Genomic DNA, 16,809 nt, shown 5'->3' with positions numbered 1-16,809 from the left:
GGTATTTTTCTTGGACTTGTCAACTTTGTGGCACAATTAGATGAGGTGTTTGATGACCATCTTAAAAATGCTAAAGTTTTCAAGGGCACATCAAAGACCATTCAAAACGAGCTACTGGAGTGTATGCTAGCGGTCATGAGGGAACATATTGTGGAGGAGGTGAAGTCGGCGAACTTCGTAGCTATCCAAGCTGACGAGACCACGTACGTTTCTACACAGACACAGCTGGTGCTTGTGCTGAGGTACATAGATAGCAACCACAAAGTGCAGGAGCGCTTTTTTGAGTTCCTTCCCATCTCGGAATCAACCTCAGTCTCAATCGCCAGTGTGCTTTTGGAGAGACTGAACGGTCTTTTTGCCGACGACGAGAAAGTCAAACTCATTGCGCAAGCTTACGATGGAGCCAGTGTGATGAGGGGAGAGAAGGCTGGTGTGCAGCAAAAGGTGCGTGAGCATTTCAAGAATGCCCATTACGTGCATTGCTATGCGCATCAGCTGAATTTGATCATACAGCAAGCTACTTCTCGCATCAAAAAAGTGAACATTTTCTTTTCCGGTCACCCAAACGCACCAGCATTCTTGACCAGACTGTTGCACGAAGACTGCCCAGACCTTCATCCACACGGTGGAACTTCAACAGCAGAGTCGTGAACACTGTCTACGAGAATCGAGACGACCTCATAGAATGTTTTGAAGCCATCCGGACGGGTTCATTGGGTTCATTTGACCAGCCCACCGTGAGAGAGGCATCTGGCTACGTGAGGATGCTACATGATGAAGATTTTATTTTTTTCCTGGGGCTTTTTCACAAAATCATGCCCCACGTCGACATTCTGTACCAGAAGCTACAGAAGAAGGACATCGATGCTGTCTTCATCAAACGTGCCCTCGACAGCTTCACAAGCAGTGTGCAGGCCATAAGGTAAGATTAAACAATATCATTCGATCTTTCTCAAAGCAGAGCTTTATTTGAAAATGTATGCATGAAAGGAGACTGCATTTTTATGTTTGAAATTACATTATTCTCATTATATATGGCCAGTGGTGTAATCTAGCTTATTTTATATACTATGTGTACTGTACAGTGGTGCTCATAAGTGTATGAACACATTCTAAAGTTGACTAAAAAGAGGAATAAAAAAATAAAAAAATCATCTTTTGGAAATTGATCTTAATGACTTAATTAAAAAAGTTGGAAAATCCAACCTTTAAGGACACCAATTTTATTTTATTTTTTATTCCTCTTTTTAGTCAACTTTAGCATGGGCTCATAAGCTTATGAGCACCACTGTATACTGTGCTGAACATCCAGGCTATGTGAGACACAAAGGCTAACTTAAACACTAAAGACTTTATGCATCCCTGCCCATTTTAAGTGGAACTGAAGTATTTGTACTATACATGGATACATTGCATATACCTGTGCATCACATAGACAACAATACTGTACAAAGCCAACAAACACATTGGTCTGTTTGCCTTCAGGGACTCCTCTCAACAGCAGCTGCAAGAAGCAACAGGAGCCAAAAGACCCAGAACAGCTTTGAGAGAAGAGGAGAAGCAGAGGCTGTCTGAAGAGGTCTGCAACACCATCCTGGATCACACCAAAGAAAGGTTCTCTTTCTCTGGCCACCTTGTGAGTGCTACCTTACTGCAAGCAGACATGTTTGAAAGGTACTGCCATTCATTTCCTGATGAGGCTCTGAATGCCACTGTGAATGCATACCCCATGCTGAGCAAGGCAAAGCTCAAGACAGAACTATCTCTGATCTATGAGAATCCTGAATTCAAGGGCTGCTGTGGTGCACTGGCACTGTACCAGGTTCTCATGAGCTACAACCTCCAGGAGACGTTCTCTGAGACTGTGACTCTGTTGAACATCCTCATAATTACTCCCATGACAACAGCTGAAGCTGAGAGATGTTTCTCAACTTTGACACGAGTTAAGACATTCCTGCGAAATTCAATGGGCCAGGAACGTCTGAATGCACTGGCCATGCTTTCCATGGAGAGGGAACTAGTCCTCAGCATGCCTGATTTCAATGAGAAAGTCATTGACCGCTTTGCTGCATTGAAAGAGAGAAGAGAACAGTTTCAGTACAAGTAATGTAGCCTCTCTCTCTCTTTGTCCCTCCCTGTCTGTCTCTTTAACACACACACGCCCAAATCAGTTCACAGTTGATGTTGTTTAAAATAGTTATTTTTCATTTTTAAAAAAGTAAAACAAAAACAAAAATCTGTTCATGTTCATTTTTACAAATCTATACAATTGGCCAGAATATGGTTGTTCATTTTTACAAAGCCATACAGATAGCTGTGTTTACCTTTTCTAGAAATTATTTTCAAATTCTGTTTTCAGGCAAAATGTCTATCACTGTTCATTTTCACAAATCTATACAAGAGGGCAGAATATGGAAGTCTATAAAAATGTCTTATTACCAATAACTTGCATCAATGTTTTCAGTAGCCTCTATCAAAAGCTCCTGCTTGCTTGTTGTGAATTATGCTCAGGTGCACATATTTCCAATTCAACCATGAGGCCTTTTTGAAGCAAGTAATGTGTATATCAGTATTGACTTATATGCTGCCCCTGTCTTCATGTTGTTGCTGGACATATATTTTTTAAAATGTGTGTAGGTCACCTAAATCATCAGAAAAATTGCCCCCCCTGAGAATTTTTTCAGGAGCCGCCACTGCTCGAGAGGCACTGACGCACCTTTCACATTGATTGGCATTAGGTCTTCATACAGTGGGGGAAAAAAGTATTTAGTCAGCCACCAATTGTGCAAGTTCTCCCACTTAAAAAGATGAGAGAGGCCTGTAATTTTCATCATAGGTTCAAGTCAACTATGACAAACAAAATGAGAAAAAAAAATCCAGAAAATCACATTGTAGGATTTTTAATGAATTTATTTGCAAATGATGGTGGAAAATAAGTATTTGGTCAATAACAAAAGTTTCTCAATACTTTGTTATATACCCTTTGTTGGCAATGACACAGGTCAAATGTTTTCTGTAAGTCTTCACAAGGTTTTCACACACTGTTGCTGGTATTTTGGCCCATTCCTCCATGCAGATCTCCTCTAGAGCAGTGATGTTTTGGGGCTGTCGCTTGGCAACACGGATTTTCAACTCCCTCCAAAGATTTTCTATGGGGTTGAGATCTGGAGACTGGCTAGGCCACTCCAGGACCTTGAAATGCTTCTTACGAAGCCACTCCTTCGTTGCCCAGGTGGTGTGTTTGGGATCATTGTCATGCTGAAAGACCCAGCCACGTTTCATCTTCAATGCCCTTGCTGATGGAAGGAGGTTTTCACTCAAAATCTCACGATACATGGCCCCATTCATTCTTTCCTTTACACGGATCAGTCGTCCTGGTCCCTTTGCAGAAAAACAGCCCCAAAGCATGATGTTTCCACCCCCCATGCTTCACAGTAGGTATGGTGTTCTTTGGATGCAACTCAGCATTCTTTGTCCTCCAAACACAACGAGTTGAGTTTTTACCAAAAAGTTATATTTTGGTTTCATCTGACCATATGACATTCTCCCAATCCTCTTCTGGATCATCCAAATGCACTCTAGCAAACTTCAGACGGGCCTGGACATGTACTGGCTTAAGCAGGGGGACACGTCTGGCACTGCAGGATTTGAATCCCTGGCGGCGTAGTGTGTTACTGATGGTAGGCTTTGTTACTTTGGTCCCAGCTCTCTGCAGGTCATTCACTAGGTCCCCCCGTGTGGTTCTGAGATTTTTGCTCACCGTTCTTGTGATCATTTTGACCCCACGGGGTGAGATCTTAGGTGGAGCCCCAGATCGAGGGAGATTATCAGTGGTCTTGTATGTCTTCCATTTCCTAATAATTGCTCCCACAGTTGATTTCTTCAAACCAAGCTGCTTACCTATTGCAGATTCAGTCTTCCCAGCCTGGTGCAGGTCTACAATTTTGTTTCTGGTGTCCTTTGACAGCTCATTGGTCTTGGCCATAGTGGAGTTTGGAGTGTGACTGTTTGAGGTTGTGGACAGGTGTCTTTTATACTGATAACAAGTTCAAACAGGTGCCATTAATACAGGTAACGAGTGGAGGACAGAGGAGCCTCTTAAAGAAGAAGTTACAGGTCTGTGAGAGCCAGAAATCTTGCTTGTTTGTAGGTGACCAAATACTTATTTTCCACCATAATTTGCAAATAAATTCATTAAAAATCCTACAATGTGATTTTCTGGATTTTTTTTCCTCAATTTGTCTGTCATAGTTGACGTGTACCTATGATGAAAATTACAGGCCTCTCTCATCTTCTTAAGTGGGAGAACTTGCACAATTGGTGGCTGACTAAATACTTTTTTCCCCCACTGTAGATGAGTGGCTGTAACCTGTAAACAACGTAAATGAATGAATGCTGCCCTCTGTTGGCATCATGAAAGTAATACAACAAATACACTTCATTCGCAAGATTTAGTTACGCTCACATGATAATTACAATCCTGGAGCGTTCATATGTATTCTATTTAACGAGTTTACAGCATGATCTCATATACATAGCAATGTAAAACAAATACTAGAACAAAATAAACAGCAGCACATCAATATTCTACAACCCTGATTTCTTGTTACCATTCAGTTAAAACATTCTGCGATCGTCAGCGCAAAAATCTGGACAAGCCTAAATATCAGGGCATTGTCGAAGCGATATGGCGTTACCTTGCGCATCTAGAAGACAGAATTCACTAGGAATATAAAGCTGATTAGCATGTGGTATAGTACAGTGTAAGAAAGAATAGCATTCAAAGCTAGCAATCTCTGCAGAGTTAGTTATAGCTATATCCATGTCTGCCGAGCGTGTGTGTACGAATCTGAAGAGATAAACAAACATAAAACAGGAAAACGAACCAAAACTAAATATCTATTTTCACACAGCACCATTACAGAAATGTGAAAAGGATTCTCCAACGAATCAATCAAACATAAACACACACTACTTCTACTCTAGTGCCGTCTTGAATTGGCAAACCTGTGGAAACTACATTTCCAAACAACTGGGTGAGTCAAGGGGAGGAAGAGGCTGTGTAGTTGGTGACTGAGCTACATACAATCTTCCTCTGATCATTCCTTTACAGTTTCCTCATTACACGTCATACAGTATAGTGTTGATTACAGTCAGACATTGTCTTATACATGAGTCTAGAATATGTTGGGAAGATTGTACAATTTGATTCATCATATTGAAAAATCTATTCCTCTTTAGTACCCGTTCAATTCCTTCAGTACCTGTTAAATAACTACAGTACCAGTCAAAAGCTTGGACACACCTACTCATTCCAGAGTTTTTCTTTTATTTTTTACTATTTTCTACACTGTATATTAATAGTGAAGACATCAAAACTATGAAATGACACATATGGAATCATGTCGTAACCAAAAAAGTGTTAAACAAATCAAAATATATTTTATATTTGAGATTCTTCAAAGTAGCCATCCTTTGCCTTGTTGAAAGCTTTGCACACTCTTGGCATTCTCTCAACCAGCTTCATGAGGTAGTCACCTGGAATGCATTTCAATTAACAGGTGTGCTTTGTTAAAAGTTAATTTGTGGAATTTCTTTCCTTCTTAATGCGTTTCAGCTAATCAGTTTTGTTGTGACAAGGTAGGGGTGGTATACAGAAGATAGCCCGATTTGGTAAAAGACCAAGTCCATATTATGGCAAGAACAGCTCAAATAAGCAAAGAGATGCGACAGTCCATCATTACTTTGACATGAAGGTCAGTAATTACAGAACATTTCAGTCGCAAAAACCATCAAGCGATATGATGAAACTGGCTCTCATGAGGACCGCCACAGGAAAGGAAGACCCAGAGATACCTCTGCTGCAGAGGATACATTCATTAGAGTAAACTGCACCTCAGATTGCAGCCCAAATAAATGCTTCACAGAGTTCAAGTAACAGACACATCTCAACATCAACTGTTCAGAGGAGACCGCGTGAATCAGGCCTTCATGGTCGAATTGCTGCAAAGAAACCACTACTAAAGGACACCAATAAGAAGAAGAGACTTGCTTAGGCCAAGAAACACGAGCAATTGACATTAGACCGGTGGAAATCTGTCCTTAGGTCTGATGAGTCCAAATTAGAGATTTTTGGTTCCAACCGCTGTGTCTTTGTGAGACGCAGAGTAGGTGAACGGATGATCTCCGCATGTGTGGTTCCCACCGTGAAGCATGGAGGAGGAGGTGTTATGGTGTGGGGGTGCTTTGCTGGTGACACTGTCTGTGATTTATTTAGAATTCAAGGCACACTTAACCAGCATGGCTACCACATCATTCTGTAGCGATACGCCATCCCATCTGGTTTGCGCTTAGTGGGACTATCATTTGTTTTTCAACAGGACAATGACCCAAAACACACTTCCATGCTGTGTAAGGGATATTTGACCAAGAAGGAGAGTGATGGAGTGCTGCATCAGATGACCTGGCCTCCACAATCACCCGACCTCAACCCAGTTGAGATAGTTTGGGATGAGTTGGACTGCAGAGTGAAGGAAAAGCAGCCAACGAGTGCTCAGCATATGTGGGAACTCCTTCAAGACTGTTGGAAAAGCATTCCAGGTGAAGCTGGTTGAGAGAATGCCAAGAGTGTGCAAAGCTGTCATCAAGGCAAAGGGTGGCTATTTGAAGAATCTATATATATATATTGATTTGTTTAACACTTTTTTGGTTACTACATGATTCCATATGTGTTATTTCATAGTTTTGATGTCTTCACTATTATTCTACAATGTAGAAAATAGTAAAAATAAAGAAAAACCCTTGAATGAGTAGGTGTGTCCAAGTTTTTGACTGGTACTGTAAATCAGAAAGGATTTATTGGATGTCTTACAGTACAGTAACTCTTGTAGATGTAGGTAATTCTGTAGCTAGGCAGGTCATTTCTGTATGGTGGCAAGGTGTTCTGTTTTGTTGTGGGAAGACATACAGACAGGAAGAGGTTGAGGAAAGATTGGAAGTCCATAACGAGATATAGGAAGTCCATGTGAGAGTTGTGTCTGTCAAATCTCCCACAGTCCACCCAGACACGTCCTGCGTCTCTATATCCCCAATCCCACGATGCACAGGGCCAGCAGTAGCATGGCGGCCAGACTGAGAGTGGGTCTCAGGAAAGACGCCTTACCTGGAGGAGGGGAGGGGACACAATAAGAGGCATGCTGGGTAAGACACTGTCCGGACAACAAACACACTCAAAACACACTTCTCCTCCGATGCTCTCCTCCCTTCCCACTGATGTTTTGAGAAGAAGGTGAGGAGAGAGGAATCAAACAATTGAGGAATCGAGGAAAATACTTTTGAGATTCACCCACAAATTGGCACAGTCCTTCAATTCACCAACCAGATACTACCCAGGCTACATTAAACCCATCTATCCCTTACTTACCCTGAAGCCTGATCTTCCTGATGGGGCCGTCTCCTCCCTCATAGCGACCTCTGACCTCCAGCTCGTAGTCCCCTACCTGGGGCATGGGGAAGTCAATGAAGTGCCAGCCCGTCATGTAGATCGGCCCTGTGATGTAGCCAGTCTTCCTGAACATCACCTGTAGAGTAGAGAATAGAAGAGGAAGGAGAGAAGAGAAGAGAAGAGAAGAGAAGAGAAGAGAAGAGAAGAGAAGAGAAGAGAAGAGAAGAGAAGAGAAGAGAAGAGAAGAGGCGAGGCGAGGCGAGGCGAGGCGAGGCGAGGCGAGGCGAGGCGAGGCGAGGAGAGGAGAGGAGAGGAGAGGAGAGGAGAGGAGAGGAGAGGAGAGGAGAGGAGAGGAGAGGAGAGGAGAGGAGAGGAGAGGAGAGGAGAGGAGAGGAGAAGAGAGGAGAGGAGAGGAGGAATTTATTGTCTTCTGAGGACATTTATTTCCACAGGCTCAAACTGGATCACACCAGTTGCTGCAAGATTCAAATGAAACAAAGTAAAATGCCTTTACATACCTTATAATATAGTGGGAAGGACTCATTGCCAAACCAGTCGTAGGGGATGTGGTGCCACCACACGTACAGCCACTTGCCAGAGTAGCTGATATAACGCCACATTTGGGGAGCCACACTTGGAGCTGCAAAGAATAGAATAGAATAGAATATTAATCTCAATGGGATCACCTAAAATAGACCTGTATATGGAAGTAAAATGTGGTTTTGGCATCTGGTCTTACGTGCTCTCTTGGTGAACACCTCGCAGTGTTCGCTGGGCGGGCCGACACCGGCTCCGTTGTAGGCTCTGACCTCGATGAGGTAGTGGGAGTCTGGCAGCATGTTCTCCAGCCTGGTCTGGTTCATGGAGGCGGACACAAAGATACGATTGGCCCCCGGCTCTGTATCGTCATACTTCCTCCAGTACTTCACCTGGTCAGAGAGCCGGGATTGGTCAGAGCAGGTGTCAATCAATCTGAATCAAAACTGGTGAACCAATCAAAATATTCACCAGTTCCTCACACAAAGACATATGCTTCTTTAGGTCAGTCTGGCAAGGAAGCTACAGTTGAACACAAGGTATTTTATTTTCTATAGTCTCATGAGAAGGGCCATCAAACTGGGCAAAAACCGGTTGAATCAACGTTGTTTCCACGTCATTTCACGCTAAAAAAACAGATTGGATTTGCAACAAATCATCAAGGGAATTTCGTAGTTTCTTTCACCCAACTTTTAACATAAATCCAATGACATGATAATTTTGTTGAATTCACGTTAGTTGATAACTCAACCAAATGTAAGTCAAAACTAGATGCTGAACTGACGTCTGTGCCCAGTGGGATGTGTTTTTCCTGATCACTTAACCAGACCATCATTCGTAATCTGACCAGGAATATCTGGCCTTCCTCATAAATCATGGACATCATTAGATATCCAGGAGATTTACAGAGCTACAGACCTGGTATCCATCTATGTACTGCTGAAGGCCGGTACCAGTGTCCATGACTGGTAGCCACCAGACCAAAGCTTCGTGGGACGAGACAGGCCTGGCGTATACATCTGTAGGAGACTCAGAGGGGACTAGTGGAGAGAGAGAGAGAGAGAGAGAGAGAGAGAGAGAGAGAGAGAGAGAGAGAGAGAGAGAGAGGGATTGGGGTAGATCAATTTGAGAGAGGGGGTCGGGGGAGAGAGCGAGGGATTTGGGGTAGATCAGATTGAGAGAGGGGTTAGGGTTGAGGCTAGGGTTAGGGTTCAGGCTAGGGGACTAAGTTCTGTTACCCACATAGGTCCTAGACCAACCCATCTTCAACATCTCTAATAATCAGGACCAATCGAGAAACCCCAAGAAATCGAACACAGTAGAGAGAATCTTTTCAATGTTACAAAAGCGCAAATAATGATATAAATGCCATATACAGTGGGGGAAAAAAGTATTTAGTCAGCCACCAATTGTGCAAGTTCTCCCACTTAAAAAGATGAGAGAGGCCTGTAATTTTCATCATAGGTACACGTCAACTATGACAGACAAAATGAGAAAAAAAAATCCAGAAAATCACATTGTAGGATTTTTAATGAATTTATTGGCATATGGTGGTGGAAAATAAGTATTTGGTCAATAACAAAAGTTTCTCAATACTTTGTTATATACCCTTTGTTGGCAATGACACAGGTCAAACGTTTTCTGTAAGTCTTCACAAGGTTTTCACACACTGTTGCTGGTATTTTGGCCCATTCCTCCATGCAGATCTCCTCTAGAGCAGTGATGTTTTGGGGCTGTCGCTGGGCAACACAGACTTTCAACTCCCTCCAAAGATTTTCTATGGGGTTGAGATCTGGAGACTGGCTAGGCCACTCCAGGACCTTGAAATGCTTCTTACGAAGCCACTCCTTCGTTGCCCGGGCGGTGTGTTTGGGATCATTGTCATGCTGAAAGACCCAGCCACGTTTCATCTTCAATGCCCTTGCTGATGGAAGGAGGGTTTCACTCAAAATCTCACGATACATGGCCCCATTCATTCTTTCCTTTACACGGATCAGTCGTCCTGGTCCCTTTGCAGAAAAACAGCCCCAAAGCATGATGTTTCCAACCCCATGCTTCACAGTAGGTATGGTGTTCTTTGGATGCAACTCAGCATTCTTTGTCCTCCAAACATGACGAGTTGAGTTTTTACCAAAAAGTTATATTTTGGTTTCATCTGACCATATGACATTCTCCCAATCCTCTTCTGGATCATCCAAATGCACTTCAGACGGGCCTGGACATGTACTGGCTTAAGCAGGGGGACACGTCTCGCACTGCAGGATTTGAGTCCCTGGCGGCGTAGTGTGTTACTGATGGTTGGCTTTGTTACTTTGGTCCCAGCTCTCTGCAGGTCATTCACTAGGTCCCCCCGTGTGGTTCTGGGATTTTTGCTCACCGTTCTTGTGATCATTTTGACCCCACGGGGTGAGATCTTGCGTGGAGCCCCAGATCGAGGGAGATTATCAGTGGTCTTGTATGTCTTCCATTTCCTAATAATTGCTCCCACAGTTGATTTCTTCAAACCAAGCTGCTTACCTATTGCAGATTCAGTCTTCCCAGCCTGGTGCAGGTCTACAATTTTGTTTTTGGTGTCCTTTGACAGCTCTTTGGTCTTGGCCATTGTGAAGTTTGGAGTGTGACTGTTTGAGGTTGTGGACAGGTGTATTTTATACTGATAACAAGTTCAAACAGGTGCCATTAATACAGGTAACGAGTGGAGGACAGAGGAGCCTCTGAAAGAAGAAGTTACAGGTCTGTGAGAGCCAGAAATCTTGCTTGTTTGTAGGTGACCAAATACTTATTTTCCACCATAATTTGCAAATAAATTCATTAAAAATCCTACAATGGGATTTTCTGGATTTTTTTTCCTCAATTTGTCTGTCATAGTTGACGTGTACCTATGATGAAAATTACAGGCCTCTCTCATCTTTTTAAGTGGGAGAACTTGCACAATTGGTGGCTGACTAAATACTTTTTTTCCCCACTGTAAACCCCTCATGTCTGAGAAGAACACGCATGGCAAAACCTGCAAGGCAATACAAATATACACACGCTCCCATCCCCTCCAAATAGGCTTTAGTAAGTCATAAGAAATGGAAGGTATTGGGTCCATAATCAACTAGGGTTAGAGTTGAGGCTAGGGTTAGAGTTGAGGCTAGGGTTAGAGTTGAGGCTAGGGTTAGAGTTGAGGCTAGGGTTAGAGTTGAGGCTAGGGTTAGAGTTGAGGCTAGGGTTAGAGTTGAGGCTAGGGTTAGAGTTGAGGCTAGGGTTAGAGTTGAGGCTAGGGTTAGAGTTGAGGCTAGGGTTAGAGTTGAGGCTAGGGTTAGGGTTGAGGCTAGGGTTAGGGTTGAGGCTAGGGTTAGGGTTGAGATTAGGATTAGGTAAGGGGACAAAAACTGTTACCCACAAGAAGTACATAGACAATTACCCCACTCATTTTATGAACCTCTATTTAAAACCAAGGTACCATTTTAATACATTGTAAAAATAGAGGAAATGATCCCAGAAAGCTCCAAACTTCCAACCAAAATAAAGGGTAGTTCCCTGTAATGTCTGTTAGTGGTCACTAGACGGCATAAACTCCATCAACAAACGCCTTTCTCAATGGAACACCCCCAAAAACAGTTTTGCCTCCCCTTGAAGATTCGAACCAGCAATTTACCAGTCACTATCGTCATACTCTAACCACTGGGCTGTCATGCCCAGGTACAAGGCACTGACATGTATGACATTTTGTTACAAGATTGTCTTTTAGTTGGGAGGAGATGACACCAACCAATCCTCAAAACATTTAGATACTCAAAATCATAAATAAATAAATATATATATATATATATATATATATATATATATATATATATATATATATTTTTGCCTCAAGGTTATTTTGCCAAAAGGTTATAAGTCCTGATGTTGGCAAATATAAATAAATAAGTTATAATTGTTGAAACAAGTGCATTAAGAGGAGGGGGTAGAAATCAAAATAGCCAAAAGAGGAAAAACTATATTCCGTTATCATGCAAATCCAAAAAAAATAATCACAAAGAAACCAGTATCTGTGTAGCTGCCTCGTAATCTTCATTTAAAAAACAAACAGACTTAATAAGACCCCTATAAGTTGTTTAGGATGATAACTAGTCTCATGTAGCAATGCATGTGTGTGTCGGTCGGTTTGAAATATACTCTAATTCCCAAGAGGTTTCTATCATTATGGCCTGGCATCATAAAACTTTGGTATCAAGAAATTGTAAGTTGTACTTAACTGTAATCGAGGGGTGATGTCCATTCAAAATATCTATAAAGTTTACAAACTCCCCCACCAAGTGGCACCAAACCCCAAAGATATCATCCAAGTACCGCATGTATATGAATGGAAGTTTTTTGCACTTGGGGAAGACCGTCTGCTCCCAATCGGTCATGTAAATGTTGGCATACGCAGGAGCAAACTTCTTCCCTGTTGCAGTACCTGAGATTTGTAAGCAGTGTTTAGAATCAAATTCAAAGTCATTCCGTGTTATTCCCAGTTCTAAGAGAGAAAGGATAGCCTCATCTGGTCTATTTGTATCCCTGCCCTAAGTCCTAATTGAGTGTCAGTATTAGTGTATAGTGAGTCTACATCAATCGAGAATAACATTGCTCCAGAAGGTAACTCCATTTCTCTAAGCTTATTAACAAATGCATAGGTATCCTTTACATATGTCACGCCCTGACTCAGGGGACGCTTATTTGTTGAGTCAGGGTGTGTATATTCCTTGTTGTGCTTTGTCTATGTTTAGGATCTAGTATGTCTAGTTCTATGTTGGCCGGTGTGGTTCCCAATCAGAGGCAGCTGTCGCTCGTTGTCTCTGATTGGGGACCATACTTAAGCAGCCTATTGGCACTGTCTAGTTGTGGGATCTTGTTCCTTGTAAGGTATGGTGTGTGTGCTACCTTGGACTTCACGTTTCGTTTCCTTTGTTGTTTTGTCGTGTTGTTTATTACTTTAATAAACATGTACGTATATCACGCTGCGCCTTGGTCTGACCCGTCCTTCAACGAACGTGACAGAAGATCCCACCAAACACGGACCAAGCAGCATGCCCAGGAGCAGCAGACACCCTGGACACAGGTAGTGGAGCAGAGATCATGGACTTGGGAGGAGATAAGAGAGGATCTGGCCAAGCATATGGAGGCCCTGAAAGGGATGAGGGAGAAGGAGGTGAGATTAGCCGATAGCGGACCCTGGGCGAAGGAGGAAGCCCAGGCAGGAGAGGTGAAACGGAGACCCGAGAGGCAACCCCAAGAAAATGTTGGGGGGGGGCACACTGTGTGGACGACGAGGCAGCAGGAGGCCGTTAAAGGGCGGATCTGCAGGTTAGGAGAGGAGGCCACCATGTTATGGGGGCTATTGGTTCAGAGGGAGCAGGAGTTATTCGGTCAGAGGGAGGCGCTACAGGAGGCTAAAAGGGAGAAGGAAAGAGTAGAGGCACGGCGAGAGGAGCTGGTTAGGCAGTAGAAGGAGCAGGGGTTAATAAAGGCACCCAGTCCTGCTCCTCGCACCAAGCAAGTGGTGCATGTTGCCAGTCCGGTCCGGCCCGTTCCTGCTCCCCGCACCAAGCCAGTGGTGCGTGTTCCCAGTACGGCCCGGCCCGTTCCTGCCCCTCGCACCAAGCCTGTGGTGCGCGTCGCCAGCCCGGCCCGGCCTGTACCTGCTCCTCGCACCAAGCCAGTGGTGCGCGTCGCCAGCCCAGCCCGGCCTGTTCCTGCTCCTCGCACCAAGCCAGTGGTGCGTGTCGCCAGTCCAGCCCGGCCCGTTACTGCTCCCCGCACCAAGCCAGTGGTGCGTGTTCCTAGTCCGGTCCGGCCCGTGCCTGCTCCTCGCACCAGACCAGTGGTGCGTTTGTCCAGTCCGGCACGGCCCGTGCCTGGTCCAGCACCGGTCAGCTGCTCCACTCCGGAGCCAGAGCAGTCCGCTCCACCGGTGCCTGATCAAGTGCCGGTCAGCTGTTCCACTCCGGAGCCAGAGCAGTCCGCTCCACCGTTGCCTGATCCAGCTCCGGTCAGCTGCTCCACTCCGGAGCCAGAGCAGTCCGCTCCACCGTTGCCTGATCCAGCTCCGGTCAGCTGCTCCACTCTGGAGCCAGAGCAGTCTGCTCCACCGGTGCCTGATCCAGCTCCGGTCAGCTGCGCCACTCCGGAGCCAGAGCAGTCCGCTCCACCAGGGCCTAGTCCAGCTCCGGTCAGCGGCTCCACTCCGGAGCCAGAGCAGTCCGCTCCACCGGTGCCTGATCCAGCTTCGGTCAGCGGCTCCAGTCCAGACCATGACGTCAGCCCCTCTCCAGGTTCAGGGTCCAGACAGGGCCTGGCGTATCGTGGGAGGAAGGAGAGAGGAAGCAACGCGCCGAGGTCTAGACCAGACCAGGGGCGCAATAGGGAGGCGGAGAGTGAGAGGTCGTCACGCCCTGAGCCGGATCCGCCTCCGAGGCGGAATGCCCACCCGGCCCCTACCCTGTTATGTTTATGTTGTGCGGTCGGAGTCCGCACCTTTGGGGGGGGGGGTACTGTCACGCCCTGACTCAGGGGACGCTTATATGTTGAGTCAGGGTTTGTATATTCCTTGTTGTGCTTTGTCTATGTTTAGGATCTAGTATGTCTAGTTCTATGTTGGCCGGTTCCCAATCAGAGGCAGCTGTCGCTCGTTGTCTCTGATTGGGGCCCATACTTAAGCAGCCTATTGGCACTGTCTAGTTGTGGGATCTTGTTCCTTGTAAGGTATGGTGTGTGTGCTACCTTGGACTTCACATTTCGTTTCCTTTGTTTTTGTCGTGTTGTTTATTACTTTAATAAACATGTACGTATATCACGCTGCGCCTTGGTCTGACCCGTCCTTCAACGAACGTGACAACATAACTGGGGTGCTTCTGAGATAAGGGATTGAGAAAGGAATCAATATACTCTGCCACATTACATGATTCACTCCCGCAATCTGAAACAATCCCTTATTTTATTAGTTGAATTGGCATGTGGTGTAGGTCTCTGGAAGGGAGCAGTACTGGAAGTTTCCATATCAGTAGTGGAACGGGTGGAAACTCTCCTGTTGGAGAAATCTGAGGACTCACTTGCTTTTTTTTGTGCTTTTTATCAGAATGACCCTTCGTAATTACGTTCTCAGTGAGGGCCACCACTGGAAGTTGGTGTGTGTGTGGGTGTGGGATGCATGGGAGTGGGTGTTTGGCTGCTCCCCTCCAGGTGGCAACACCCCATCTATACAGGGGGAAAGAAAGAGTAATGTAATCAGACATAATCACCGCAACATTACTAGTAACTGCCCCACTTATTCCTACACCTGAAGTCACTGGAGAATTTCATGGTGTCGAGAGGGGTGGGGCGTCATCCAAGGTTCCCAGCTCAAAATGGACATTAAAAATCATAACATCAGTCTGTAACCTGCTAGGTTCGTTGTTAAGAGTGCTGAAGGTTCTGAAGTGAGCTGTTTCCACCTGCGTGGTTGAGGTTAGATTCTAGGCCAGAGTCAATACCAAGGCTGGAACCAACTGGGGGGTACTGGAGTGAGCCATGTTGCCCTGACTGGTTTAGATTAGTATCAAAATTAGAGCTAACCAAGGGTTGCAGTGGAGAGCTTTGTTCTCTTGTGTGGTTGAGGTTAGGGTTATTGCCCAAGTAAGGGTCATTGGTAGAGTCAAGCTTAAGAGCATAGCAGCCTGATTGGTGCTGGAGTAAGCCATGTTCCCCTGATTGGTTAAGGTTAGGGTTAAGGTTAGGGTTAAGGTTAGGGTTAGAGTCAACCAAGGGTTGCTGAAGTGAACCATTTTGTCCAGTGTGGTTAAGGTTAGGATTAGAGTTAGAATCAGTGCCAGAATTAATATAAAGGCCTGAGGCAACTGGAAGGAGTAAGTCATGTTCCACTGATTGGTTAAGGTTAGGGTTAAGGTTAGCCTCAGATCTAACCAAGGGTTGATTGATTAAGCCTTGTTCCCCTAAGTGGTTATGATTAGGGTCAAGGTACACAACTAATAAAGGGTTGATGGGGTGGGCTATCTTCCCCCTCAAGATTAAGGTTAGGATTTGGGCTAAAATGAGCCTTAGTTGCGGCTAGGGTTAGGGTTAGGGTTGAAGGTTAAGATCAGGGTTGAGGCTAGGAATGAGGCTAGGGTTCAGTTTAGGGTTGAGGCTAGGGTTAGGTTTAGGGTTGAGGCTAGGGTTAGGTTTAGGGTTGAGGCTAGGGTTAGGTTTAGGGTTGAGGCTAGGGTTAGGTTTAGGGTTGAGGCTAGGGTTGGGTTTAGGGTTGAGGCTAGGGTTGGGTTTAGGGTTGAGGCTAGGGTTGGGTTTAGGGTTGAGGCTAGGGTTGGGTTTAAGAGGGTTTCTGTTTGTGCTGGTATCAAACCTTGGGTTGCACGGGCCTATTGCAACTTCCTGCTCTGTTTCTATATTGTACGTCAGTCCGGAGTCTGGAGAGGGTGAGAGAACATGAAGGCCGGGAGCTCAGAGGGGTCACCCACGACGGTTCAACAATAGGAGGAAGATGAGGGTTGATGAAGTGCTGAGGGTGAACAAGTTCATTTTTTAAATAATAAAACATGCAAGCTGGATCAATAAATGAATAGATAAATAATTGAACAAGTAAATAATATAGTACATAATAAAAAAATGACACCAAGGGATTAAGTGCTGCTAAAATAAGTGCTTAATATAAGAACATTAAATATGAAACACAAATCCAGACAGGGCTAATAATTCCATGGTTTTTTATTGAACGTCCTCCTGGTGGTGGTGGCCTCTCCGGCTCTCCTGATTGGGCCCTCACTGACTCCCACCGTCAAGGCTGTATACTACTCTTTACCATTCAA

General features: G+C 44.8%; 1 protein-coding gene across 1 annotated transcript in view; it reads right to left on the bottom strand.

The window, feature by feature from the left end:
• Window positions 1-6,803: 6,803 nt before the first annotated feature.
• Window positions 6,804-16,809, bottom strand: part of LOC121543337 (contactin-1a-like) — a 46,071-nt gene continuing 36,065 nt past the window's right edge. The window contains exons 19-23 of the mRNA XM_045217981.1: window positions 8,900-9,021; window positions 8,184-8,373; window positions 7,963-8,084; window positions 7,424-7,580; window positions 6,804-7,162 (exon numbers count right to left, since the gene is read on the bottom strand). Of these exons, the coding sequence (XP_045073916.1) occupies window positions 7,080-7,162; window positions 7,424-7,580; window positions 7,963-8,084; window positions 8,184-8,373; window positions 8,900-9,021 (674 nt within the window). The 3' untranslated portion in view covers window positions 6,804-7,079. The remainder of the gene's footprint in view (window positions 7,163-7,423; window positions 7,581-7,962; window positions 8,085-8,183; window positions 8,374-8,899; window positions 9,022-16,809) is intronic.

This window comes from Coregonus clupeaformis, unplaced genomic scaffold (genome assembly GCF_020615455.1).
Source record: "Coregonus clupeaformis isolate EN_2021a unplaced genomic scaffold, ASM2061545v1 scaf1310, whole genome shotgun sequence".
NCBI lineage: Eukaryota > Metazoa > Chordata > Actinopteri > Salmoniformes > Salmonidae > Coregonus > Coregonus clupeaformis.
This window is presented reverse-complemented; position numbering and strand designations above follow the sequence as displayed.